Raw genomic sequence first — 27,217 nt, 5'->3', positions numbered from 1 at the left:
TTTGCTGTTTTGAAAATGTCCTCCTAATTGAAAATTCAGCAGGGTGTGTGTGTGTGTGTGTGTGTGAGAGAGAGAGAGAGAGAGAGAGAGAGAGAGAGAGAGAGAAACTCAACTGAAAATTCAGAGCTTTGCCAGATTATACATTTGTGCAACATTCAATTTCAACTCCAGCCAAAGGGACTCAGAAAATGGAGAGAGTGATCGGTGAAATAGCCCGGGAAAATTAAACAGAAATCAATGTGAACCTTTTACCTTCGGAGCTTTGCCAGAATGCATAAGCTTTCATTCGGAATGCAGTGCGAAAACGCTCCCTATTATTCAAGGCAACAGTCTTAGGTTCTTTAGAAGGACTTTCTTCAATTGCATCTACATTCAGAGGGGTAAATAGCTTTCCTTTAGTATTGGTACCACGAACCCGATCCAAGAGACCCAGCTTTTGGCTAAAAAAATAAGGAAAAGGGATCATTTTCCCCCTCACTCTCACACAGACCTGCATTTCAAGGTGCTCCTAATGCATTACATCCCAAGCAAACATATGCATGAAGGATACTATTAAGGACCACATGGCAGCTGACTGTATAAACCCACAGATCAATGTTTTCATAGGTCTTCAAATAAAATGCCATCAATGGACCACCCAACATCACACTCACCCTACTGAAGAATTAATCACACATATTTATTGGCTGGACTTGCACCGCTAGTATTTTCTATGAACGAATGAATATGGTGTGTTTCAGCAAGGATTCCTGCAAACAATGATACCCGATTTGCTAAGCAATCCCACTAGGTTACCCCACCAGGGTTAAATGAATCCACCAGTTGGAAGTTTTGATCTGCCATACATAATGTGATTCCAGTCCACCAACATTAACAAATTCAGGCACTCAGCACCCCCGTGTGGCACTGGGTAGGCACTTCTGAAGAATGCTGCGGGAAGGACAAAATCCCAGTTTGTCAATCAAAATGCATGAGCAGTGAGGATGCTGTCGAATGGTGAGCCAACTGTAATTTGCAGTGGAATGTGTAACTTCTGGACAAAGCAGCCATTGTTCTCAAAACTCGGGGATTCTGGGATGGAACTGAAAACTGCATAGCTGAAGCTGACTTAGCTGAGTAGTCCAAAAGTCTGGGAGCCTCATTTGGATGCAGAAGAAGAGGGAAGAAGGGTGTTTTTCTTTGATGGGTTGGCAGCTTGAAGCTTCTGGATTGACTAGGAGGCCTGGTATAAATACTAGGAGCCTGGCTAACAGAGGAGAATATTCTGTCCATTCTGGAAGGTACTTGAGACATCCCCAGTAATGGACAACATAGGCTGGAAAATGGCCATCTCAGTTGTAGACAGGGCCAGCCCTGCTGTTAGGCCAAGTGAGGAGACAGCCTGAGATTGCTGGTGTTGTGAAGCAGCAGTAGCCCTTGGCTGTGTCTCCTGAGCCCCATTCCCCTCTGTGGGAGAACAGAATTGTGTCCTACAAGCAGCGGCGGAGGAAGGTGCTCAGGTGCCTAGGGCAGCACACCCAGGAATAGGGTGAGCTGGCTATAGGGGCGAGGGTGGGGTAAGCCGCCCATAGGGGTGGGCCACACTGCAGGACCTCCTCCCACTCAGCTGGGGGTGGCAGTAGGTGGACCTTTTGGGCAGCACAGAACCTGTGTGTGCCTGAGCCACCGCGTCTCTCCCAGGCCCTGTGGTGAGTGCCACCCGGCATTTTGTCACCCCCTCAGTAGTGACAACTGGGGTGTCCTGCACCCATCGCACCCCCTTCCTCTGCCCCTGCCTACAAGGCCCCCTAAACCAGCCTGCTGCTTCTGTAGATGACATTGCTCTATCACCAGTATTCAATGAAGCAGGTCACACCTACATTTAAAGCATTCCTATACCACCTTGTCATGGCTTCCCCCCAATAATCTTGGAAACTGTAGCTTACGCCTCAATGAAGCTGCAATTCCCAGCACCTTTAGCAGGCTAGTTCCCAGAGTTCTTTGGGGTGAAGCATGACTAAGTGGTATACGACTGCCTCAGGTGCACAGCAAGAATTTGACCTCAGTCCAGTCATTTTGGGGCAGCAAAAGGTCTTGGGCTGGTCCTGGGTCTAGATTTGTGTATATGGGTGGATCCAAGGGGCTTCAGTAAGTCCAAATGTGCCGTATTAGGTCTGTGCACACATGCGGCCAATGCTTCCAGTGTGTGTCATTCTCCACAATTGTTTGCAGTGGGGTGCAAATGTGTACAGAGCATTTGAGTGGCCTAAGGGACATTTCCAGAGGGTACTTGCCTTTCCCACATGCCCACTGCAAGGCCTGGTAATAATCTGCATGGGATTCTAGAAGGCAACTTGGGAGGTCTACTGAAATTGGTTCAGTGGGATGGTTCAGCTTCAGCAGACCCTGTGGTTCCACCATAAGCATAAACAAGCTATGATTCAGAGCATTCATCCTGTTTTAGGCTCATACAACCACTGTACTGGATCTGGGATTGTTGATTTGGACGTCAAGACAATAGTTTTGACTCTTGAGGATTATGTGATCCTCTCTCATGATCACTGTGCAAATGGATGCTGTACATGGAGTCCTGCAGCATGGAGAATTCCAAACCGGACTCTAATTCCACCATGTTTTTCTGCAAACAAGGTTTTTACAACTGGGCAAATGTGTGATGACACTGGAGTCAATCATGGGTCTTAGACATGTTCAAGGCAACTCAGTCCACCGCGGACCAGGTAGTAATTGGAAAAAAGGAATATGTGCAACAGTCTGCCCCCAAAAGGTAGAAAACATAATGCATGAACAAAATAGGGTTTTGAACAATATGGTTGCGCCATCATGTCAGGAAGCCAATGGAAGAAAGTCAGCAATATATGAATGGTGCAGAGCAAATGCAGAGAAGAGACATCGATTCATACAACTCCATTCAAATAAACAGTGTGGATGTGCCAGTTCTGAGGTGTTGCAGTCCTAGATACCCCCAGATCCTAAATAGACAGATAATCAATTATAGGCACGCATTAAGCATGGTCTGCATTAACAATTTCAGATATTTCAATAATAATGACAACAATACTTGGCAATGATATTGCATTTGGAATATCCCCAGTGCTGGCACCAGGCTATTTTGTGGTGGCCCAGGCAAAGCTATTTTGCATCCTAGGTAAGGTTAAATACTTGCACCTACCCCATATATATATATATATATATATATATATATATATATATGCTAAATTCAATTTTCAAAAACAGATGTCTCGTGGAAATGGTAAAATTCTTCAAAATATAAAATAAAAGTAACATATTATTAGGAATGTATATTTTTAAAAATAAACTGTATAAAATTGTGCCCCTCAAAGGTCAGGACTGCACCCCTCTGAGGTCTGTGCCCTAGACGGCTGCCTAGTTAACATCAAAACCCAACCCACAGGTCATTTCCAGTAATCTGTAGAGCAATCCTGTAAGGCGGGACAATATCATTATCCCTAATAATGCTAGTATTATCCTTGGAGAGCAGAGGCTAAGGTGAGAGAAGTGGGTTCACCAGTTAGTGTGCACAAAAATGATGCAGGGCAGGGGACAGTGAAATGAAGAGCACAGTGTCACCAGGCCATGGGCGTGTTTTGCCACACAATACTAAAGATGAGCTCAATTTTTTAGCATTGACCGTGCTCACCGCAATGTCTGTACTGCTCTTAGCCATTATATGAGATCAGGAGTAGCCATCATGGTGCCCTGCAGAGGTTGTTGGACTCCAACTCCCATCAGCCCTAGCCAACATGGCTGACGGTCAGGGATGATGGGAGCTGTAGTGCTGCGGCATCGAGAGGGCAACACATTGACTACCCCTCCACTAGATCATCTCTTGTACAGCAGCCAGAATCAGACGTAATGGCAAACACTCATTTGTGATGACATGAATGACCATGCTATGTAACACCCTTGTCCTTAGTGCACAGGAGGGAACTGGGTTTCCACTTTCATTTTTTAACTTACTACGGTTCCCTGTTACACATGTACACATGGAACTGTGGTTTGTTTTAACTGTGGTTACTTAACTATGTTCTGACCTCAACCCACATTGGGCTGGGTGTTCCTCCAGCCAGATAAGCTTATATCCATGCCACACTTTCGTGTAAACCACCCTTGAACTTGAACACAGCTCGAACAGCAAATGCAAATGCAGGTGATAAAAATACTTAGCTGTAGAAGTATTGATGGATGGTTAAATCTGAATGAGATAGAGACTCTATGGATAAGATGAAAAGACAATGCTAGACTAGGACCTCCAGGCCAACTCAAAGAGGAAGAGAATAGAGCCAGTCAGGGGGGTGGTCTTATTCTGAGAAGAACTGGCCTAAACAGAATTAGTTATCTTATGTAGGAACAACCAGTCAATTCATGCTAATAGATATTCAGGCTTGATAAACTGTGAACAGATTAACCCAGAGAAAATTAAAAGAGTTCTAAATACAGGGATAATCTTGGTCATTTGATTGTCCTTTTTACCCATTGTTGTCTTTTAAATTGTATATATTGCTTGTTTTATGTTGCTATGGCCATTGGCTAATGCAAATAAAGCAGAACAAGTTATAAAACCTTAGTGTTATATCCTCATTTGTTTAAACTAATCACAGTTAAAACATACCACAGTTTCCCGAGTTTGGACATAACAAGGAACTGTGGCAGATTCAAAGTGAAAGCAGAATCTCATGTGCACAAAGGAGGGTGTGCAAGTTAGCTGAAGGGTTGTGCAGACTTCCTCTCATAATGACAAGCCATGATCCAGCCTTTACTTAAGTTCTTTGGAATAAACATTGCAAGGTCTTCAACGGAAGCTTCTCCACAAAGCATTTGAGTATTATTGAATATCTGAAAGTTAATGGGAAGGATAGCGGAGGTCAAACTTTTGCCTCCAATGTGTAAGCAGAACGGAACTTGAATAAGCCTTTGGAACCACTCATGCAACAGCTGAAAGCAATTCCTTCTCAGCATGCAAACCAGACACTCCCCTGTTCATTGTCTGATTCTGCAGTTCATAACCAAATAATTAAATAACAAAGGGCAGAGCAAAGCATGCCTCTTCCTCCATTTACAGCCCCCCCCTTTTTTTTGCAGGAGGAGGGGTAAAAGACCAATAAAAACTGAACAAAAATATAGCAGTTATATTCTTAGATTTTGCAGCCTTAACACTGGAAGCACAAGACAACCATGCTTGCTCTGATTTTTACTACATTAGAAAGATGTATGTATCAACATGGCTGAACACAGCTCCACCAAGCTGTGTATTGTCTGGTAGTGATATCAAAAACACGTAAGACGGACTTACACAATGCTCTGGAAGCCCAGGACAACCTCTAAGGCAAGTGTGGGGAACTTGTGGCCCCCTGACCTGGCTTTTTAACCCCAGCTCCCATCAACCTCAGATGGCGTGGCCAATGGTGAAGCATGATGGGAGTTGTCGTCCAACAACGTCTACATCCCTGACTCCAAAGAAACCATGCCTCAAAGTAACACAACTCAACATCTGAAGGTCTGTTTGCCTGCTCTTTCTGAACTGCTTTGCTGGAAAGGGTGGAAGAGGTGACGATGGAAAACTGAGAGGCAGAAGACAGTGGACTGAATTTGGCAGATCTGTAAACACCTACCCAGGAAAGAAATCAAGGAGAAGCCCATTCCACCTAAAATTTGCAAATTGGGATTTGCACCCACAAGGATTTCTCATGGTGTAGAATGAAATGCCTATGTTACATCAGCTTCTGGTGGACTCCAAAAATTACCCCCAGTATTAAGACTTGTATCTAAAGGTAGAAAAGGGAATTCAGGGAGGCTATGAAAGGGTAAACCAGCTAGAAGCTAAGAAAAGAGTTGGAGGTAGCAGAGGGAACTAAGGAAAGGGTAAGTAAAGGAACCTAAGAAGCTGAGGTAGCATCGGTCGCTCTAGCTCAGTATTATCTGCATCAAGGATGGAGAACCTATGGCCCTCACAATGCTGTGGGAAGACAATGTGCGTTGAAGTCCAGCAACATCTGAAGGGCTGCAGGTTTCCATCCCTGTTCTATGACAACCAGCAGCAGCTGGTGCAGAATTTCAGACACTGGCTGCTCTCAGCCCTACCTAAGGATGTCAGGGACAGAACCTGGGGCTTCTGCATGCAAGGCAAGCGCTCTACCATTGAGCCACAGCCCTTTCTACCAAGGTGGGTCAAAATGAGCAGGAGATAGGGGAAAGAGGATACATTGGCCCTTGTACATTTCAGTATCTGCCAAACTAGACTCTAGTCTTCCTCAAGTGAGTAAGAGGAAGGATAATGAATAAATAATATATTCTATCCTTCCTTCCAAACCCCTCCCATCATGGGCTCTCCTTCAAAATTTCCCAATTCCTCAATGGCAGTTGATGTTACCCTGTTCTACAACAGAATCCAGTTTTCTTCCAGGTTTGCTCAACCTGAAGTCCCACCATTATTCTGAAGGTAAGGAAAGGGAGCATTGTCCTGCAGTTCATAATGCAATCTGGGTTGGGCGGGAGGGAGAGATGAAACCGGCCAGTTCATCACCTCCTTCTCTGCGCTAGAAGTTGCAGGCTGGAGGAGAAGGAGACTCAAGGGATTCCTTCTCTTCCAGAGAATCCTGTGCCTTCACGTGCAACACAGAAAGGGAAATCTTTTACTTGTGAGCTGCCCTAGCAGTAGGGAGTGAGGCCAGATTGCCTGTGTGTGTTGTGCTACACCTTGCTTCTCCTGGGTGTGCAATAATCTGGGGGTGGGAGAACCTTCTGGGCTTCACATCACCCCTCCCCATTTAATGAATTAATTAATTGATATCCCACCTTTCGTCCAAGGAGCTCAAGGTGGTGTAGATATTTCTCCTTTTCACCATTTATCCTCACAACAACCCTGTAAGGTAGGTTAGCCTAAGAGTGAGTGACTGGCTTCAGGGATGAGTGGGGAGTTGAACCCTGGCCTCCCATGGCTCATAGCTACCAGGAGCTGTGTGTCCGGTATTGTTGGCCCAATTTTATGGAACTCCCTTCCACCTGAGATGGAACAGGTCCCCTCCCTGTTGAACTTCTGGCATCTACTGAATTTATTATTATTATTATTCCAGCAAACACTTTTAATTGAAGTCTGGTTTTGCAGTTCTAACTTTTCCTCTTCTGTATTGCATTTCTTGCACACCGGTTAGAGACGGCTGTAGTTCAGCGGTGTGCACAAATTGTTTTTAAAACAAGAAGCAAAGAAAGATACAGTGGTACCTCAGGTCAAGTACTTAATTCGTTCTGGAGGTCCATACTTAACCTGAAACTGTTCTTAACCTGAAGCACCACTTTAGCTAATGGGGCCTCCTGCCACTGCTGCGCCGGCGGAGCACGATTTCTGTTCTCATCCTGAAGCAAAGTTCTTAACCTGAAGCACTATTTCTGGGTTAGCGGAGTCTGTAACCTGAAGCGTATGTAACTCGAGGTACCACTGTACTGTGACAAAGGTAACACTCCATTGCTCCGCCCACTTTCTGCCCATGGCTCCGCCCACCACAGCATGTGGCCTCAGGCGGTTGTCCAAAATGAAATGTGGCCCCCAAGCTGTAAAAAAAAGCTTCCTCATCCCTACTTTATAATATATATTAGACATTTATGCTGAAAATTGAATTTGCATGTTCCATGCTAGACAACGCCCTCCCACTTCCATCCCTTCTCCACTTTTGGGTTTGATAAACTACTGTAGTAAAAATGGCTATTCAAAAATTAAAATAAAGGAGGAGATAGATATCGCAGGCAAGAACGGCATGCAGTATATAAAAAAGATTTGGTTGTTATTCAGATGCATGTACCTAAGTTTTCTGGTGACGCTTGATCCAAAGAAAGCCTCCCTACTAAACATGACATTACTGCAAAGTGAAAAAGATGTCATTGTGAGTGGTTAATGTTCACTTATGAGAATCTACGTGGAGTCAATTAAATGAGTATGGAAACAGGATTACTGGAGCGTCTGGTCCTTCAGCCCTGACCCAGTTTCTCTTCTCAGGAAGGAAGGCTAAAAATAATCACATTTTTACACTTACACCGTTGCTTGCTATATTGCTATCTTCCTTTCGCAACCCACACCTCATTGAACAAAGGAACACAGATTACATACACAAAATATTGGGAAGAAGAAGAAGAAGAGTTTGGATTTGATATCCCGCCTTTCACTCCCTTTAAGGAGTCTCAAAGCGGCTAACATTCTCCTTTCCCTTCCTCCCCCACAACAAACACTCTGTGAGGTGAGTGGGGCTGAGAGACTTCAAAGAAGTGTGACTGGCCCAAGGTCACCCAGCAGCTGCATGTGGAGGAGCGGAGACGCGAACCCGGTTCCCCAGATTACGTGACTACCGCTCTTAACCACTACACCACACTGGAAGAGATGCAACGTTAAGAATAACAGGTGTTGTGAAATTGGGTTGTGTTCAACAGAGGCCTCCCATTACCTCAAAGAGTTCTGTTTGCATGAGGAACCTCCCCTACTTCTCCTTTCCCCATGTGCCCCAGCTCTGTCCTGGGGGTCAACACAACCCTCTGGAGCAGATTTTGGGGAGCAAGGGGAGAGCAGACTGAAGGGAGGGTTCACTGCCCAAGCAGAAGAGGTTTTGTCATGGTGTGCTTTTGGAGCAACTAGCTACCTCCTGAGATATTTGAAAAAACAAGCCATAGCAATGGTTCCGAACCATAATCTCTCTCTTTCATCATCAGCACGGAAACATCATAACAGAGCACAGAAAGACAGGGTGAGCCTGCCCAATAGCCCTGAGCTGGATCATACGATCCTTCTGGAATATGATCTCATAGAATCATAGAATCATAGAATTGGAAAAGACCATGAAATTCATCCAGTCTAATGCAGGAATATGCAACTGTCCCATATGGCGATTATTACTCACATGTGGACAGCTCCGTTGGTTAGAGCATGGTGCTGATATCGCCAAGGTTGCAGGATCGATCCCCATACTGACTCCCTTCAAACTCTACAATTCTATGATTTGAGATACCTTCCCAGCTGAGAACTGGCTATGTGACTGTGCCAAGATGTATCTCCGTCACAGATCATCATGTTCTCATTCAAAACACTTTCTCATGCCATGGCATAGCTGGTTGCTGCTTGGAGACTTGGGCTGGACCCAAAGAATTTCTTGCGCCTGTGGAAAGAATCTTTCTACAACAGATGGACTCTTTCTGTTGCTGCAAGGACACCTTTGGACCGAACCACATGCTGTTGATGCAGTGAATGGCTTGTTCGGCTTGTTTTCTAAGAATCTATTATTTAACATTCTGCCACTACATCTTACATGAACTAAAGCAGATCATTGCGAATTGTCTCAGGTCCCATTTGAAAACAGGTTCATGTCAGACACCAAAAAACAAATGAGAAATAGCACACTGGGGGCTGGTTTTTGTAGCCAATGTGGGAATGGATGGAAATGCGGTCATTGTGCCATAACATTTAGGGCTGCTTACCATATAGGTCACCCTCACCTTGACCAGAAATGTGCACAGGTGACATGAAAATTCCACATCCCATAAGGGCTAGTCCATTTGATAAGCGCTCTCATGCATTACAGCTGCTATGCTGTATCATGATCTAAGAATCAGTCCTTGATGCTGCTTATGAACGTGGCCATAGAGTTAAATATATCTGGAAAGAAATTCAGCAGGTCTAGAACTGAGGTGCTAGTTTGCTATGTCTGGGGAGAATTTAAATGAGCGATTCCACTTAGAATCTGAAATGGTATTTTGCCCAGGAGGGGTGGAAGACAAATGTGGTACTATTGATACAAAGAAGTGAGAGCTGTAACAGAATATTACAGTATGGAGTGCTTCTGTTCAGGGTTCTCCATTGTGTCCCCTGTGGTGTGGTTTCCTATTACTCCACCCCAACAATATCACCTGGCCACTGAGCTTGCTCCATCCTGACTGGGCAGCTTTTCGGAGGGTCCTCATCTCACTATCCTGCTGAGGCTTCTCACACACACACCCCCCTCAATATTCATATTTACATTACTCAAGGTTCCTCTAAGCCTTCGTTTTCATGCACGAGTGGTGCGGTTTTGCCAGCACTCAGAGAACTGAGATTGCAATTGGCGGCTTTGATTTGTTCTCTTTTGCTTATTAATTTTCCCCACTATGAACACGACAAACAACAATAAATCAATTACGCTGTTGTTCTTTTTGAGAGTTATTAGTACGCGCCAATTCATTAAAGCCTGCGCATGTAGCAAATTAAGACCATTCTGCTATCAGATCAAAGGTACTGATGTCCCTTTTGCTTAAAATAATTACTGCAGCAACAGGTCAAATGCTAATCCACGATTATGCTACCCAGACAGTCCGTTTTTTGTCATCTGGACAAACAAACAGACTTAGACCAAACCTACTTAGCCCATTACAAACCAGTTAAAAGTCACAATAGCGGGGCTGGATTTGCGTTCCTCCATCTGAACATACAACAAATGAATGCACGACCATAGGAAGCTGAAGATATTGATTACATACCTGGTCCCATCCACTGGCTCTTTCCTTTTGGAGAATTGAAAGCAATGGGAGAAAAGCAAGGAGAAAGGAGGTAGCTGTTAAATTTAGCAGGAAATGCCAAGCGTTAGCTTCAAGCCATGCAAAGGCATTTCTAAGTGCTTTTGGTCCTGCCACCTGACCCATAAGAATCCTACATGTGCTTCTCAGGGGACATATTGGTAAGCAATAACGTTTCTTTATCATGGGGATGTGGAAACTCGTTCCTCTCCAGGTGATGTTGGACTCCAACTCCCATCAGCCCAAGCCAACATGGCCAATGACCAGGGATTATGGGAGTTGTAGTTCAACCAAAGTCAGAGGTTTCCTCAAATGTGCCCACACACCACATATTTCTCCACCCTCCTTCCCGGCAAACACAGTCACTTCCAGTCATGATTGCAGATCACAGTTCAAGGAGGCATTGCAGTCAGGCAAAAGCAGTCTGTGAGGGTGTGGCCTGGAAAGGGGCATGGTCTGGGAAGATTCCCAAGGGCCAGATAGGCCTGGAAGGGCCAGGAAGTTCCCCGCCCCTGGTATGCATACATTACAGGATACACAATCTTTGTCTGCTCTCAACAAAGCTGCCCCTTTCGTGACGCTCTGGTCTCCTGTTCCATAACCACGAAACAGGCCGTGCTGATTGATCTGGGAGGATGTCTCAAAGCAGAAGACTTGCCTGAAATACGGGAATGACACGATTGATTCATAAAACCTCCAAGTGGCAACGAGGTCCAGCCTGTTGGGATTAGTAGCATAGTACCTCCAGGCAGCCTAAAGGGACACAAGAGGAGCAACATGGTTAGGAGAAGAAGGGGAACGACCGGAGGCGCATGTTGTGCCTCCGAGCAAATGCAACAGGTGAACGAATGCTTTTGCGCCTAGGAGCTGGACGGCGAGACAAGATGTAAGAGGTGATTTGGGTGCAGGAAATAGGTAGGGAAGGAAAATGCGAACGGTTCCTCGCCCGGCCTCCTAAGGCTTGTCAGAACGGCCCCGACCCTGACCCAGCCAAGCAGTCCGAGGTTTTAGGACTGTTTAGGGTTAATAATAATACATTTTATTTATACCCCACCCTCCCCAGCCAGAGCCGGGCTTCGGGCAGCTAACACCAATAAAATCACAGTAAAAACATAATGGGGGGGGACCAATTTAAAATACAGGTCAAAATGCAATTTAAAATGCAGTCTCATTTTAAAAGTAGCCAATAAATAGACACCATAAGGGGAGGGAAACATAAGGATCAGACTGAGTCCAAACCAAAGGCCAGGCGGAACAGCTCTGTCCTGCGGAAAGATGTCAAGTCCTGCAGGGCCCTAGTCTCTTGTGACAGAACATTCCACCAAGTCGGGGCCAGTCCTGAAAAGGCCCGGGCCCTAGTTGAGACCAATCTAACCACCTTGCGACCTGGGACCTCCAAAATGTTGTCATTTCTGGACCTTAAGGTCCTCCGTGGGGCATACAAGGAGAGGCAGTCCCATAGGTTTGTGGGTCCTAGGCCGCACGTAGGACAGAGGCACAGGGATCTGTCCAACTCTGTAGATCACAACATGTTATCATTCCATGACATTCTGGTAAGAACATAGGAATATAGGGAGCTCTCCCTTGACCCATTTAGCTCACACTGGTTGGCAGAGGTTGTCTAGGGTTTCAAGCAGGGTGCATGCCACTGAACCCGAGAACTTGTGCATGCTAAGAAGATGCTCTACCACTGCAATCCTGCCCTTTCCACACACACAAAAAAACCAACCCATGACCACTAGGTTCCAAGAGGAGCACTGGTGAGCTTTGTCAATGCCCCCTCCACCCCAAAAAATGCAAAAGAAGGAAGGCAACTCCTACCCCGCTTTTAGCCTCCAAATACCCCCTTCCCCAAATTTGCCCAAAAGTTCTCATTGGAGAACTTTCAGTCCAGCCAGTGATCTTCTCTTCTCGTTAAAGCTGGAAGGGTTTCATAAAGAAATATGTGAAAGGCCAACCCCTCCTCTGTAGCTTCTCTGCCACGAGACCTGGAAGAGGGCAGTTTTCAAAGAGCTGCGAACTGTGTGTGTTTCAAAGAGGGCACGATGAATCCCAACCTGTATGAGTTCCGCTGCAGGCTTTCTTCTTTTCTCAAAATGTTTCTGGCGGTGTTGCTCCTGCACTTTCAGAGCGAGTCCTGAACCCAAAATGCCCTGAAAGCAAAGTTGGGCAAATCATCATCATCGTCATCATCATCCTGTTGAAAATGGAAATGTCAGACCGAGGGCAAAACGGGAGACAGCTTCTCCCTGGGGTTCGAAAATGGTGGGGAAGTTGGAACCAAGATGTCCTGGGCAGTGAGAGGGGCCGGAGTCAAGGGCAGTGTCTCAAAGCTTAAGCCTTTATTGAGGTGCTCCTCCCCAGTGGTGGCTGGTGTGGGGGGCGGAAGGCAGAGGAGCCCCCATTGGTGGAACTAGAGCCTCTTCTGAGGAAGGGAGAGGATGAGGTGGATATCTGCATTGGGTGGGGTTTTTTGTGGGACGGGGGCTTTGATTGGAACACTTGAAATAGCTAGCCCCCTCTAAGGGTCACCAGGAGTGACGTCACCAGCCCCATTTCCAATCTGTTCCCCCACGCCTTCTCTCACGAGGCCACCGGCAGAACTTACAGCTGGAAGAGCGAAGAAGGAAACGCCAACGAGAGAGAATGTTGCTGCTATGAGGCGTCCCTCCCATGTTTTGGGCGTCTTGTCGCCATAGCCGATGGTTGCTAGTGTAATCTGTGGGGAGAAGGTTTGGGACAGTCTGTAAGAAAGACAAATGGGCAAGGACAATGATTTCTTGCACTTTCCACCTCCGTAATGCCACTCCTCAGTCCTGTACACACCCTGTGTTTAAGGCCATATCATTTAAACAGGCATGGCTCTTTCTCCCCGCCCCCCTAGCAAAGAATCCTGGGAACTGTAGTTTGTTAAGATGCCAAGAGTTGTTCTGAGACCCCTGTTTCCCCTCTACAGTTCTCAGAGTTCCCTGTGATGAAAGATTGAATGTCAAACCACTCTAGGAAATGTGACTCTGGAAGGGGTCTCCTAACAAACCTCAGAACCCTTTGTGAGGAGCTCGTCCTACACTCCTGGCAGAAACACATGCCCGACTGGCATGTCCTCTCCCTCCTGGTCAATCGTTCAGGAGCTTCAAAAGCTTTCTTCAGCCCGAACATCACAGAGACCGATGCCAACAGACATCGGCACACTTAGGGATCCACAGAGTCTTCGCAGCTTGCGAGACAGACCTCAGCAACTCAGCATTTTGGCTAATCTACTTTATTTACATATGAACGCACATGGAGCACTGCAACATGGCTCCCTCTCTCTCTAGCATCAGACAGCAAAGAGAAAAAGCAAAGGACAATAGTCCCACTTCATGGAACACAGTAACACAAACATCCTGTTTCCGTCACTTCCCACTCTGTGGAGTCAAAACATACACCATCATGTGAAAGGCAACAATCCCATGACTGCAATCACGAAGCAGGAATTCTAACACCCTTAACTACAGTTCCCAGAATTCTTTGGGAGAATCTGCAACTATTTAAAGTGGTATGATGCTGCTTTAAATGTTGTGCGGATGGGGACTCCATTGCTGCATCTTTTCAAGTTGGACTTCGCTTTACTTGACGGCCTCCACCATTTCCCCCACGCATGTGCAATAACATTTGTTGCAGGAAACACTTTTTGGTTCTTTTAAGGTACAGGCGGGCAACCTGTGGCCACAAGTAGCCCCTAGCTAGCCCCCCAACCTCATTTTATGTATCTCCCCATCTCTGGTTTTCATTCCACCCGATGCCAGCATGCGGCCCCTGACAGGTTACTCCAAGGGGATCTGGCCCTCAGCACGTTAGAGGTTTCCCAGCCCTGTTTGAAGAGACTGGAATTGGATGCTGCAAGCTTCCATCCTCCTCCCTTCCTTTTCACAATGCAACCCAAGCTGAATAACAGCTAGCATTAAAATGCTAAAGGACCCCAGAACATTCAGATGAACCACCCCAAAGCAACCTCAGTCAGCATAACCCCTGTGGATACTGACCAGTCCCCACCAAAGGGCATCGGCATAGGTTTCAAACTCCCTTTTTTCCTTCCCTTCCTCGTTTTTTTCAGGCACATCTTTCTCCACCAGGTAAACCAGGAATGAGGAGAGGATAAGTGTCAGGAACCCGATGTACCAGGCAGTGATGAGTTCCTAAGAGGGAAAGGCACTGCTGTAAGACAGAAAGCAAAGTTCCTGACTGGGCCAGGTCTTGGCCTCAGACCATGACGTTCCTAGTTCAGGAGACCCAATAGTTATCGCTCACCAGGGCGAGATGGTTTGAGCATATAATAGGGTTGCCGTATGTCTGGAATTTCCCAGACATATCCAGAATACTGCAGCCACAAGCAGTTTCTGGGCAGAAATCGGCGAAATGTCAAGGAAAATCTGGACGTAAGGCAGCCCATGTTGGCAGTGTCATTTTTGCCAATTTTCCTCAGAAATAGCTCCCAAAAATGTCAATTTTTGCAGGGAAAAAAAACAATTTTCCTGTCCAGATTTTCACTTTTTGAAATATGGCAGCCCTAGCATATAACACCAATTATGGCCTGTGTCAGGGTGATATGTGGGTGGTTGCCAAGATAACAGCCCGGGATTCCAGCGTGTCTTTACAAGATGTATTAAGTCCAAAACTATGTACAGTACGGAGCTCTTGAAAGCATGTCTGCCTCAGTCACTATCAGTTGCCGGAAGTGGCTCATGCCTGTTCCCCCTCCAGCAGAGAAACTTCCTGAGACACCCCCCCCCCTTTCCTCCTCTCCTTACGTGAAAACCTAAGCACCGGAGACTGCTCCTTTCTCTTTACTATAGCAGCCTTTTTTAAAATATATATATATATTAGGTATTTTATACTTATATCAAGAAAGACAATAAAGAATAATAAAAGAAAAAGAAGAAAAAAAATACACAAATTCAACAAACAATACATCCACAATAGAAACTGAGATAAAAACAATATAACAATACAACATAAAAAAGAAAAAAACAAAAGTAAAAACACACATCCAGATTTTATATCCACATCTTTCATTAGCTTATTTCCTCGACTTCCTCACACCTCCCTTTTTTGTATTCTAGTTCAAACTATCTAATTCAACAAATCCTTTCCCTCTTCTTCAATTTAATCTTTAATTTATCATAATACAATTTAATTTTCAATTTCCCAATTTAACGCATTAACACTTACTGTTCATCATTCTTAATATTCCTTCTGCTAAAACCGTGTAGCTTCATTCCAATATACTTCTAACATTCATTAATTTTACAATATTTTTGTAAATATACTTTAATTTTTTTCCAATCTTCTTCCATCGTCTCTTCTCCCTGGTCTCGGATTCTGCCGGTCATTTCCGCCATTTCCATATAGTCCATCAGTTTCATCTGCCTACTATAGCAGCCTTTGGATCTCCCTCCCTCTCATTTTCCGTGTTTCCTGACAGTCCCTCCTCCTCTCCCTCTGACGAAGTGCAGCTGCTCATCAAAGGAGGCGGCTCTCTGTACATTCTGGTCTCTCCCCCCTTCTCTGCCAACTGATCCCTGACAGCCTGGCTGCCAATTAGTTTCTGGGCCCAATTGGAAGTGCTGGTTTTGACCCAAACAACCTTCAATGCCTCAGGACCGCAATACTTCAAAGACCACCTCTCTGGGACAGACCCAGCCCCTGCCTTCATAATCTGAGGCCCTTCTTGTTCCAGCCCCACAGTCCTTTCTTACTTTGCTGTGTGCACAAATGGCAGAACCCAAGAGCTTCCAGGTTCCTCCTCTTCTGTCCATCCGCAACATTCGCAGGATCTGAAGGAAACGGAGGCTTCTCAGCGACGTGGCCAGGACATTGCCCTGGTTGCCAACAGCCACTACCGGCACAGAGGCGATCAGTACAAAGATATCTGTGGAGCAAAAAATTAAAGTAAGATCTTTCTCAGATAAGGAAGAAAACCTGTCTTGTCTCCTTAAAAAAAACAGAGATGGGAAGGTTTGAGCACTTTACAAGAACCTCAAGAACGAAGTAGATACAGGTACAAGAATTGGTAGATATTGAAAGCCTTGGGAGTGAGGAATTGCTTTTCGTGGTTTGTTTGACCCAGTCCCCAACCCTGCTGGACCCTTCAAAGCAATAGGGAACCACAAAGAAAAGGGAACCTGCAATGGAAAGGCTTGTGGTTAAAAAAAAGAAAAGGTAAAGGACCCCTGGATGGTTTGTTGTTGTTTAGTCATTTAGTCATGTCCGACTCTTCGTGACTCCATGGACCAGAGCATGCCAGGCACTCCTGTCTTCCACTGCCTCCCGCAGTTTGGTCAAACTCATGTTGGTAGCTTCAAGAACACTGTCCAACCATCTCGTCCTCTGTCATCCCCTTCTCCTTGTGCCCTCAATCTTTCCCAAATTCAGAGTCTTTTCCAGGGAGTCTTCTCTTCTCATGTGGTGGCCCAAGTATTGGAGCTTCAGCTTCAGGATCTGTCCTTCCAGTGAGCACTCAGGGCTGATTTCCTTAACAATGGATAGGTTTGATCTTCTTGCAGTCCATGGATGGTTAAGTCCAGTCAAAGGCGACTGGGGTTGTGGCTCTCATCTCACTTTGAGGCCAAGGGAGCCGGCATTTGTCCATAGACAGCTTTCCAGGTCATGTAACCTAAACCGCTAAACTCTGGTGCAATGGGACATCGTGATGGAAACCAGAGCACACAGAAATGCCATTTACCATCCCACCGCAGCAATACCTATTTATCTACTTGCACTGGAGTGCTTTCAAACTGCTAGGTTGGCAGGAGCTTGGACAGAGCAATGGGAGCTCATACCGTCACCAGGATTCGAACCGCCGACCTTCTGATCAGCAGGCCCAAGAGGCTCCGTGGTTTAGATCACACCGCCACCCGCATCCCCTGGAAAGGATTGTACTTACCCAACATACACAAAGGTTTCCGGGCAAACTTCAACCTCCCTCGCCATCCTTTGTACCGACAGCAGCAGCCGGCAGCCCAGATCCTTAAGGCAAACTCTGCTCCAAAGATGAAAATGGCAAAGGTTTCCTACACAGAATGGGAAACAAGTAGCAAAACAACGTATATTACCAAATGCACACATTGCAGGGTCGCAAAAAGTCATAGCTTCTGAAAGAAATAATTCGAAGGAGAAATTTGCTGAGAGCAAGTAAGGTCAGGTAGGGATGGGGGAACCTTGGGCTGGGGGGGGTCAAAGGTGTCCCCCTATCTGGCCCGTAGGACTTTCTCCAGGCCACACCTTTGAGAACCCATGAAACCTATGTCATTTTATTCATTCATTAAGACCCCACCTATTTTGCTGATGGGACTCAAGGCGGCTGACTTGTTAACCTATAAGGTGCCACCCTGGAGAGGTTTGCAGAGCTGGGAGACATTGTCCACTCGGCTTCCCAACAGGGATGATGCTGCCTGTAACTGAGAGGAGGAAAGGCAAGGCAGAAGAAAGGTTGGCATGATGTTGGAACCATCAGGTTGGCTTCAATGCTGGAACAACACTGTCCTTCCCACTGCCTTGCCCCTCCTGTTCTATCTCTCTGTTCCTGACAGCAACGCCCACATTGGGAAGCCAGGTGAGCTCCAGCGGCTGCTGGCACCATCTGCACCGATAGTAGAATAAGTCATAGAATCATAGAATCATAGAGTTGGAAGAGACCACAAGGGCCATCGAGTCCAACCCCCTGCCAAGCAGGAAACACCATCAGAGCACTCCTGACATATGGTTGTCAAGCCTCTGCTTAAATACCTCCAAAGAAGGAGACTCCACCACACTCCTTGGCAGCAAATTCCACTGTCGAACAGCTCTTACTGTCAGGAAGTTCTTCCTAATGTTTAGGTGGAATCTTCTTTCGTGTAGTTTGGATCCATTGCTCCATGTCCGCATCTCTGGAGCAGCAGAAAACAACCTTTCTCCCTCCTCTATGTGACATTCTTTTATATATTTGAACATGGCTATCATATCACCCCTTAACCTCCTCTTCTCCGGGCTAAACATGCCCAGCTCCCTTAGCCGTTCCTCATAAGGCATCGTTTCCAGGCCTTTGACCATTTTGGTTGCCCTCCTCTGGACACGTTCCAGTTTGTCAGTGTCCTTCTTGAACTGTGGTACCCAGAACTGGACACAGTACTCCAGGTGAGGTCTGACCAAGTCAGTATCCTCTTCCTTTCCACCATCCCAAGTAAGCACCTGAACTTACCAACAGCAGAAGCCAGTTTCCTGAAACAGTTTCGTATTCCTTGAATGTTGTCAGAACAGCTAAAATCAAGCAACCCAGGACTATCAGAAACCTAGAAGAAGAGATAGATAAAAAAAGGAAAACAGAATGTTAGGAGATGTTCGTTCAGTGCGTAGTCCTCTAGAAGGCTCTTGTTCCAAGAATGTAGGGTGCCTTTGATTTGGGATGCAAAGGCAATTAAAGGGATTGGCCGGCCTGCAAAACAAGTGGGCATTCACTGCCCAAGAGATTCTCACAAGCCAGGCACTCAATTCTTTCCCCAAGGAAATGGGTCACTTCACAGAGGGCAGTAGCCCTGGGAACAGACTTCCCTGTTGATCTTAACACCCAGGCAGGTCAGTGTGAGAGTTCGCACATGAAGATGATGTACAGATGGTACACGACACCATCCCAGTTAGGGAAAATGTACAAAACTAGTTCAAATATATGTTGGAAGTGTAAGGAAAAGGAGGGGACGTTTTATCATATGTGGTGGGATTGTAAGGTAATTTTAAAAAATTGGGAAATGATATACAACGAATTGAAGAAAATGTTCCATTTAACATTTGTTAAAAAAACCTGAAGCATTTTTGTTAGGGATGGTAGGGAAAGATCTGCCAAAAAAGCTGAAAAACATCTTCATGTATGTGACAACGACCATGAGAGTTTTAATAGCACAAGGATGGAAGACTGAAGAAACCCCAACTAAAGAATCATGGCAAGAAAAATTGATGGACTATGCAGAACTGGCAAAACTGACATACAAGCTACGGGACAAGGATAACTGTGACTTTAAAGATGAATGGGAACCATTTACAAAGTATTTGAAGACGCAACAAAGCAAACTGGACTCCTTGGCTGGCTTTGAATAAACATTCACAAACTTTTTATTGATAATAATCAGCTAAATAGTTTGAGGATCTATACAACTGTGTAACATGCAGAAAACAGCATTTTTAGAGAAATCAAAGACTGGAACTGAGGGAAGTCAGGGGGTGGGGGTGGGTGGGTTCTGTGGGGGGAGGGAGGAGGAGGGAGGAAAAATGAGGGAAAATAAGGAAAATATGTCTCTGGATAATATGTTTTGTTTTAATTTTGAATTTTAAAAGTTTTTTAAAAAAACAACAATGTGAGAGTTCACTTTCCTTCGGCTATAGATCTGAAATTTTGATCTAGCACTATAGAATTGTGCCAGTATAGAACAGCAATGTCATTTCAAAACATCCCTCATTATGCCATACTTTCTTCATGCATGGGCTCCAGTGGTCAGTAATAGCCATTTGAGTGTTCACCCATAGATTTGTATATCTATGGAAAAAGAGAATGATGCTTGTAGGAAAGGGGGGGGGGGGCAAGAGAGAGAGATTTGTGAATCTTTAGACATCCTCCTTCTCCATTCCACACAAGGAAAAGAGGAAGTGCTGTGCTTTGTCCACAGGGAGGCAGCAAATGTCTATGCACTTAAGGAACAAAGTGATTTTCCAGCTCCGTCTGCCTTAGCCAAGAAAAGAAATATAAGATAAGGGGGGGCGGGGTATCAAATCCAAAGAATTACAAGGAATGTTTTTTTAAAAGTAACTTTCAGCTAAACCTGCCGATCTCTCATTTCTGCTCGTCAACATTTTAAATCGAGAACCACAATTGTTTTAAATCCAATTAATAAAGGTATTGAAAATATATTTCTTCTGGCTTAGCCAATCCACCACAGAGTAACGAAATTGCAAAACATAAAAAAAAGGAAAAAATAGAAGAGGGAAGGAAAAATTGCAAGAAAGACTATGAGGAGAATTATTACTTAATGATATTTAAGAGTAATAGAGAAATTAAGAAATGCAGAATAAGTGATAAAGAACAAAAAATCACCAGAGGTGTTGACGGAAGTCTAAAACATTGTATAAGATAAGAAGTTATGTTATATGATTGTTGGAAATGATATGTTAAAAAAACCAATAAAAATTTATATATATATAAAAAAGAGAACCATAATTGTTTTGACCTCCTTATGATCCATCTACGTGTTATGACTGTTCATTGTGGAGCCACGATCACCCCACCTTAATGTGGCTGATGGGGGTTTGTAAAGTTGGGGGGGCAACACATGAGCACATCGACCACTCTGAAGCTCCTTGTGGTTGCTTTTGGATGAGCACAATTTCCCCATCAGGAACTACTTCCAATATGACATTACATCATCATTGCTCCTGAGGGCTGTTGTTGTTGTTGTTGTTGTTGTTCATATGCCACCCTTCTTTTTCAGCGGAGGGAGTTCTGACCTCAAGAAGGAACTTCAGAGGCAGATAATCTTCCCCCCCCCCCAATCCCTGAATTTTGCTGGGAGTATTGGCCCTCCCATCAAAAATTCAAGCCAAAATCTTTTGGCTCGGGATGAAAGAACCTCTGTACATCAGTCGTAACATATATAGCTGGCCATTATATGGATTGCCACTATTGCTTGGTGAGTTTCCAAAAGTGCTGCTAACTGATCAGGCAAAATGCAGCAATCCAACTCTGGCCCTGTAGCTACCTGTGGGCTAATTTCCCAATTTTTCTGTCTGGGTAAAACCCAGGAATTTGACCATGTGGGCAGACTTTGAGGACGCAAAAAGTCAGTAGCATCATATTGCACTCTATGGGTGCCTTGGCCCCAATTGCCAGCAGCTCAGACACAGAGAGTGGGGGATTAGTGGACCGGACTGAGGAGACAATCCTTGAGTCTGCAATAACTCATGACTGCAGTCCTCATCCTTAGTCACACTGGAGGACTGTCATTTTCACTCAACAGACCCACGCCTCACAGATCCAGTTTGCTGAACCAGGAAAATACGGTGGGTGAGAAAATATGAAGAGGCCACAAAGTGCTGGGCTGACTCTTTAAGGCTTTGCAGTCCTCAAAAAGTGGATGGAGCTAGAGTCAAGTCCAGAAAATATGAAAGGGCTCAGTTGGGACTGAGCTTTCATTGGAACAACATCTTTACTTGCTGAGCCCTGTCCATGGTTCTGAAAAGCCTGCATCAAGCTGCTTTTGTTTAATAATAAGAAGAATAAATTTATTTATATCCCACCCTCCCCAGCCAAAGCCAGGCTCAGAGCAGCTAACATCATACAAGTAAGACAATACATTAAAAAGTGATTTATAAATTAAGATACATCCCACAATTAATTCAAACAAATTAAAATTAAAACTGGACAAGTGGCAATCTTCAGGTTAAAATTGAAGGCGGTTACCAACTGTTTCCACTCATATTATAAGCACCTGTGATCAGGCTGGGAAGCTCCTTCGTGCTTGTTCTTATACAAAGAGAAAATGAGTCAGACTGAACCCTGACCAAAGGCCTGGCAGAACTAATGGGAGGTAAGGTCTGAAACTCAAACACCACCTGTTGGTTTCCTGCTCATCTTTCCCTCCATCCCTAACTGCTTGCTGGACCTGCATCATCTCAACCTGTCCACAGGCTCCACCTTGTGAGAACCAAGCAATGAGCATGCTTAGATTACATACCTGTTATGTACTGAGTTGAATAGGATACAAATTGCAGCAGTCTGATTGGTCCTAGAACAATAGGATTCAGAATGCAGCAGTCTGATTGGTCCTAGGACAATAGGATCCAGAATGCAGCAGTCTGATTGGCCCGCAGGAGCCACCCAATCGCACTCCAGGTGGAAGTGAATCCGCAACCTGATTGGTCTACAGGAGAATCCCGGAATCAACCAATCACGTGGGGCCCATTGTGTAAATAATGCATATAAAGCAGACAGTCCAGGGAAATTTCCATTCCTCACTACTATGAGTTGAATAAAGAGCATGAAATCCACACTCAACTCCCAAGTATTTTTCAGTACCTATCACATGCAAGCTAGAGTGCCAAATTGTTGAGCCAAGTGGCAGCATGTCATTTCCAGCTTGCTTCCTAGAATCACAGAACTCTAGATTTGGAAGTGCCTTAAAAGATCTCTTAGTCCTACGCTCTGTAATGCAGGTGAGACTGTCAGACTGGTTCCTTCACAGATGATCTCCACAAGTTCTGTTGATCTGGAGGAAGGCTGTGTAGGTCACACAACAGCACTGGTGAGGTGGCTGGTGTGGCCATGTGGGGTCTGCCCTCCCACCCACTTCCTTCACATAGCCTTGCCTCCTTCTCACTGCCACAAGCTCTTCTCACGGACCACACCCAACTACGAGAACTTTAGGAGTCAGTGATGCTATTTCTATACCATGATCAAGAGCAAAGAAACTTCTCATACAATAACAACAATCACCAAGATTCTTTGCACATTGCTTCTCCCCATTTTACCATCAGGTGGGGGCGCTATGCTTTGCAGTAGTCTCTTCCCATCCTCATGTCATTTTTAATTTGTACACCACCTTTCTATGTTAAACTGCGCTCAGGGCAGTTTACAACCCATTGGAATGACAAGATGCAGGGGGGAAAGCCACACAGCCATCTGTCCTGTTCTGGCCCTGCAGAGAAGTCTGGGGAACAAGGAAGTCTGGTTATATCAGTACCATGGACAGCTCTTAGTGAACAACCAGTCATATAGCCAATGGTGATTACACTGTCAACTACAAAACAGCAGCAGAAGAACACAACCCAAGAGAAAACTAAAACATATCGACTTTCAGAACGGCAAATTATCAAAACCTAAAATGATGTAGCTTCCACAAATCACTTAGGGTTTTTTTAAAAAACAAAACAAAACAAAACAAAACCCCTTGTCAGTTGACACTATTGAATCAAAAAAGTAGTCTGTAACATTCTATTTGCTAGAGAATAAAAAACTACCCAATAGATAACAAACTTCTCTCCATCAGATAATTTTGAAATCATGCGAATTACCTTCTTAAAAAGAAAAAAAGAAACTCTGTAAAGTATATAGGAATATATCCCAAGGGAAATGAAGAGTGATAAAGAGAACATTACACTGCACAATGTATTCAAACTGGTCTGATCCACAAAAGACAAGAAAGTGGTCATTAGTTGGCCTGTTAAATAATTTACTGGTCAGATATGGGATAGTTTGAAATGTGAGCTGAGTAAATACATCTCTAAAAGGAATGTAGTAGATAATAGATAGATGATAGATGATAGATAGATAGATGATAGATAGATGATAGATAGATAGATAGATAGATGATAGATAGATAGATAGATAGATAGATAGATAGATAGATGATAGATAGATAGATAGATGATAGATAGATGATAGATGATAGATAGATGATAGATAGATAGATAGATAGATAGATAGATAGATATAGATAGACAGACAGACAGACAGACAGATAGATAGATAGATGATAGATAGATAGATAGATAGATAGATAGATAGATAGATACATAGGTAGATAGATGATAGACAGATAGATAGATGATAGATAGATGATAGATAGATAGATGATAGATAGATGATAGATAGATGATAGATAGATAGATAGATAGATAGATAGATAGATAGATAGATAGATGATAGATAGATAGATGATAGATAGATAGATAGATAGATAGATAGATAGATAGATAGATATTCCCACAGATTTAAAAGTTGGATTTAATTTGTATCTACCAAACTGGACCTCTTCGTATATTCAAAGTTCATTTTGGCATCTTTAGTAAAAATTACTTTGCAGATCTTTCACTAAAAAATATGGTGAGATAACATTTGAGCTAATTGCCCTGATGAGAGATGGAGATTGTTAAATCTCCTAGAAAAGGAGGGCTTTAACTGGGGTGACTTAGTAAAAATGCCCTGCATGTGAGTAGGAACCATCAGCTTTCCTGGGTAAACAGAGGCTGTATGGCCATCTGTTAGGGATCCTTTAGCTGTGATTCCTGCACAGCAGGGGGTTGGACTAGATGACCCTTGGGTGCCTTCCAACCCTACAATTCTAGGTGTCAAAGACAGCAGCTGCATTTGGGTTGTGATCTCTCTCCTGCAATGTCAACACGGGGAACCCAATCACCATTTCTCATCTGGCTTCCAGCTGCTGGCTTCCAACATCCTTGTCCCTATTTGCTAAACTTTTCAAATGAGCCCAGGAACTATGTTTCAGATTTCACAGCAAGATTACAAGCTCCATTTGTCTGATATCTTCAATATTAAATGGCAAAAAAGGCGGCACAAATGCATTTTTCATGGTCCTTTTCTTCTTCTTCTTTTTACCCATCATACCAATGCAATAAACACAGGCTATTGCACACAAACAAATCTCTCTCTCTCTCTCTCTCTCTCTCTCTCTCTCTCTCTCTCTCTCTAAAAAAAGCAACAGGATTTGAGCATTTGGCATGCACACCTAGACCCATTTGACTGATTGTGACAATGTCACTCGTGCTGTAAAACCAGTTAGTCAGATGGAGATATAGGAGCTCCCAGGGAGTAAGCTCATGTGGTCTAAAATATGGAGGGAGCTATCCCTCTTTCCCACCACCTTCTGGGTAATGTTGGACTCCAAGTCCCTGCCAGCATAAGTTTTCTATAACTCCTGTGTAGGTTCTGGACCCACCAGTCCTCTTCAAGCATCCATAAAGGAACAAAGACTGTCAATGCCCATTCTCCACACTTAGGATTCCCAGCAAGTTTACTGCCTCCGGTGTAGGAGATAGCACTGAAAGAGTTTCACTTTGTCCATCTTGTAAGAATTCTAAGGTCTCAAATATGAATTAAATGTTCACAAATGTACAAGGCAAACACATACATAAGTACATAAACCACGTGCCTGGAATCGTACAAGAGAGCAATCCTGAAGCCATTTTGACTCTCCCAATGACCTCAAATATTCCTGTCTTTTTGCTTACGGCCGCATATGTGTGTGAATGGGGTGAGCCTGTGACCTGGATTCAAGTTACCGTATTTTTCGCCCTATAGGAAGCACCGTCTCATAAGGCGCACCTAGTTGGACCCAATTCCTAGGGCCCAATTCCTCCTTTAACATTTATTGCGTGTCAAGGTCCCCCAAGCCACGCTTAAATAATTCACAATTCACACATGCCGTATTTTTCGCCCTATAGGACGCACCGTCCCATAAGGCGCACCTAGTTTTTTTGGGGGGAAATAAAGGGGGGGAAATTATTGCCCCCCCCAGGCGCGGGGTTGGGGCGGGGGAAGCCCGAGCTTCCCCCGACCCCAGCCCCCAAACAGGCAGTTCTCTGCAAGCCGTGGGAGCCCAGCGCTGGCTCCCTCTGCTTGCGGAGAGGTCCACGAAGCCTGGACGCGCTGAGCTCAGCGCGCGCAGGCTTCAGCATGCAGGCAACTCTCCGCAAGCAGCGGGAGCGCTCCCGCTGCTTGCGGAGAGGTCCACGAAGCCTGGACGCGCTGAGCTCAGCGCGCGCAGGCTTCAGCATGCAGGCAACTCTCCGCAAGCAGCGGGAGTGCTCCTGCTGCTTGCGGAGAGGTGCACAAAGCCTGCATTCGCCCCATAGGACGCACACACATTTCTCCTTCATTTTTGGAGGGGGAAAAGTGCGTCCTATAGGGCGAAAAATACGGTAACCATTGGACTGCCCAGGTAATGCAATCAGTGACCATTATCAGGTATCCTGGCAAACGGGATTCTTGCTGTAGACCACCTCCTCTTCTGTAGACTGCCTCCTTCTGTGATGTATGTATGATGTTTCAGGGGGGTGGTCTTGAGCTATAGGTTGGGCAATTTCAAAAGTCTATATAAGGGCTTGCACACCATGGTTCTGAGTGCCTCCTCCCTCCTGCATGTGGTGAGTGAGGACCCTGTTGCAACAGTTTAATAAAGATCAGGCTTACTAGCTGCTTTCTTCTCAATATACTCTGGTTGGCCTCTGTTATCTTCTCCTACTGATAGGGGGCCCACTTAAGGACTCTATACAGGCTCTTGGATACCCCATAAGGGAAAAGGAGCAGTTTCTTTTTTCTTATAACAGTTTTTCCAGCAGCCTTACAAGGTGGATCAGTTCTATCCTCCCTCTGCTGCCATTGTGGGGATGAGCAGAGCTTGCAGAAGGCCAACTGGGGAATTCATGATGGAGGTGAGATTTGCACCAAGGACTTGCATCTGATTTGTAGCTCTGTGCCACACATTCGGCAATTATTCATTTTTCTGAATGTGAATTGCGAGCGATGGATGTGCAGCTGATGATTCATGCCCTTCCTGAAGGTGAACTTTGGATTAGCCACGCGCCGCTTTTCACGTCACCGGGACTCTGATTTACAATTCAGCAACATAAACCCGTGTATTGTACCTGTGTAAAAATGTCTCCCGTCCTATATTTCCGTAAGTAATTAATCAGCATCAGAGAAGCCGGAACAAGCATCTGTAAACAAGCAATATTTCAGAAGAAGTCTGAAGTAGAAATCTTCGGAGGAGACTATCAGCTTCCTCCAGAGTCGCTTTGATTATATTCTTGAAACATTTCACTGGGGTGGGCGACAATGATTTCCAACAGAATATACAACACTTCTATTCACTCT

The 27,217-nt window shown here is 44.9% G+C and overlaps 1 protein-coding gene across 2 annotated transcripts in view; it reads right to left on the bottom strand.

Annotated features, from left to right (window-relative positions):
• KCNQ3 (potassium voltage-gated channel subfamily Q member 3) overlaps positions 1 to 27,217 on the bottom strand; it is a 159,224-nt gene that overhangs the window by 6,920 nt on the left and 125,087 nt on the right. The window contains exons 2-11 of one of the 2 annotated variants that reach the window (XM_083450493.1): positions 18,764 to 18,854; positions 17,471 to 17,597; positions 16,284 to 16,456; positions 14,571 to 14,723; positions 13,154 to 13,264; positions 12,603 to 12,698; positions 11,204 to 11,298; positions 10,510 to 10,533; positions 7,815 to 7,871; positions 253 to 440 (exon numbers count right to left, since the gene is read on the bottom strand). In XM_083450493.1, the coding sequence (XP_083306619.1) occupies positions 253 to 440; positions 7,815 to 7,871; positions 10,510 to 10,533; positions 11,204 to 11,298; positions 12,603 to 12,698; positions 13,154 to 13,264; positions 14,571 to 14,723; positions 16,284 to 16,456; positions 17,471 to 17,597; positions 18,764 to 18,854 (1,115 nt within the window). The remainder of the gene's footprint in view (positions 1 to 252; positions 441 to 7,814; positions 7,872 to 10,509; positions 10,534 to 11,203; positions 11,299 to 12,602; positions 12,699 to 13,153; positions 13,265 to 14,570; positions 14,724 to 16,283; positions 16,457 to 17,470; positions 17,598 to 18,763; positions 18,855 to 27,217) is intronic. The other variant, XM_083450494.1, reaches the window with a different exon arrangement.

The sequence above is a fragment of the Podarcis tiliguerta genome (assembly GCF_965153285.1).
Source record: "Podarcis tiliguerta genome assembly, chromosome: 7".
Taxonomy (NCBI): domain Eukaryota; kingdom Metazoa; phylum Chordata; class Lepidosauria; order Squamata; family Lacertidae; genus Podarcis; species Podarcis tiliguerta.
The sequence above is the reverse complement of the archived record's forward strand: the minus strand, read 5'-3'. Positions and strand labels throughout refer to the sequence as shown.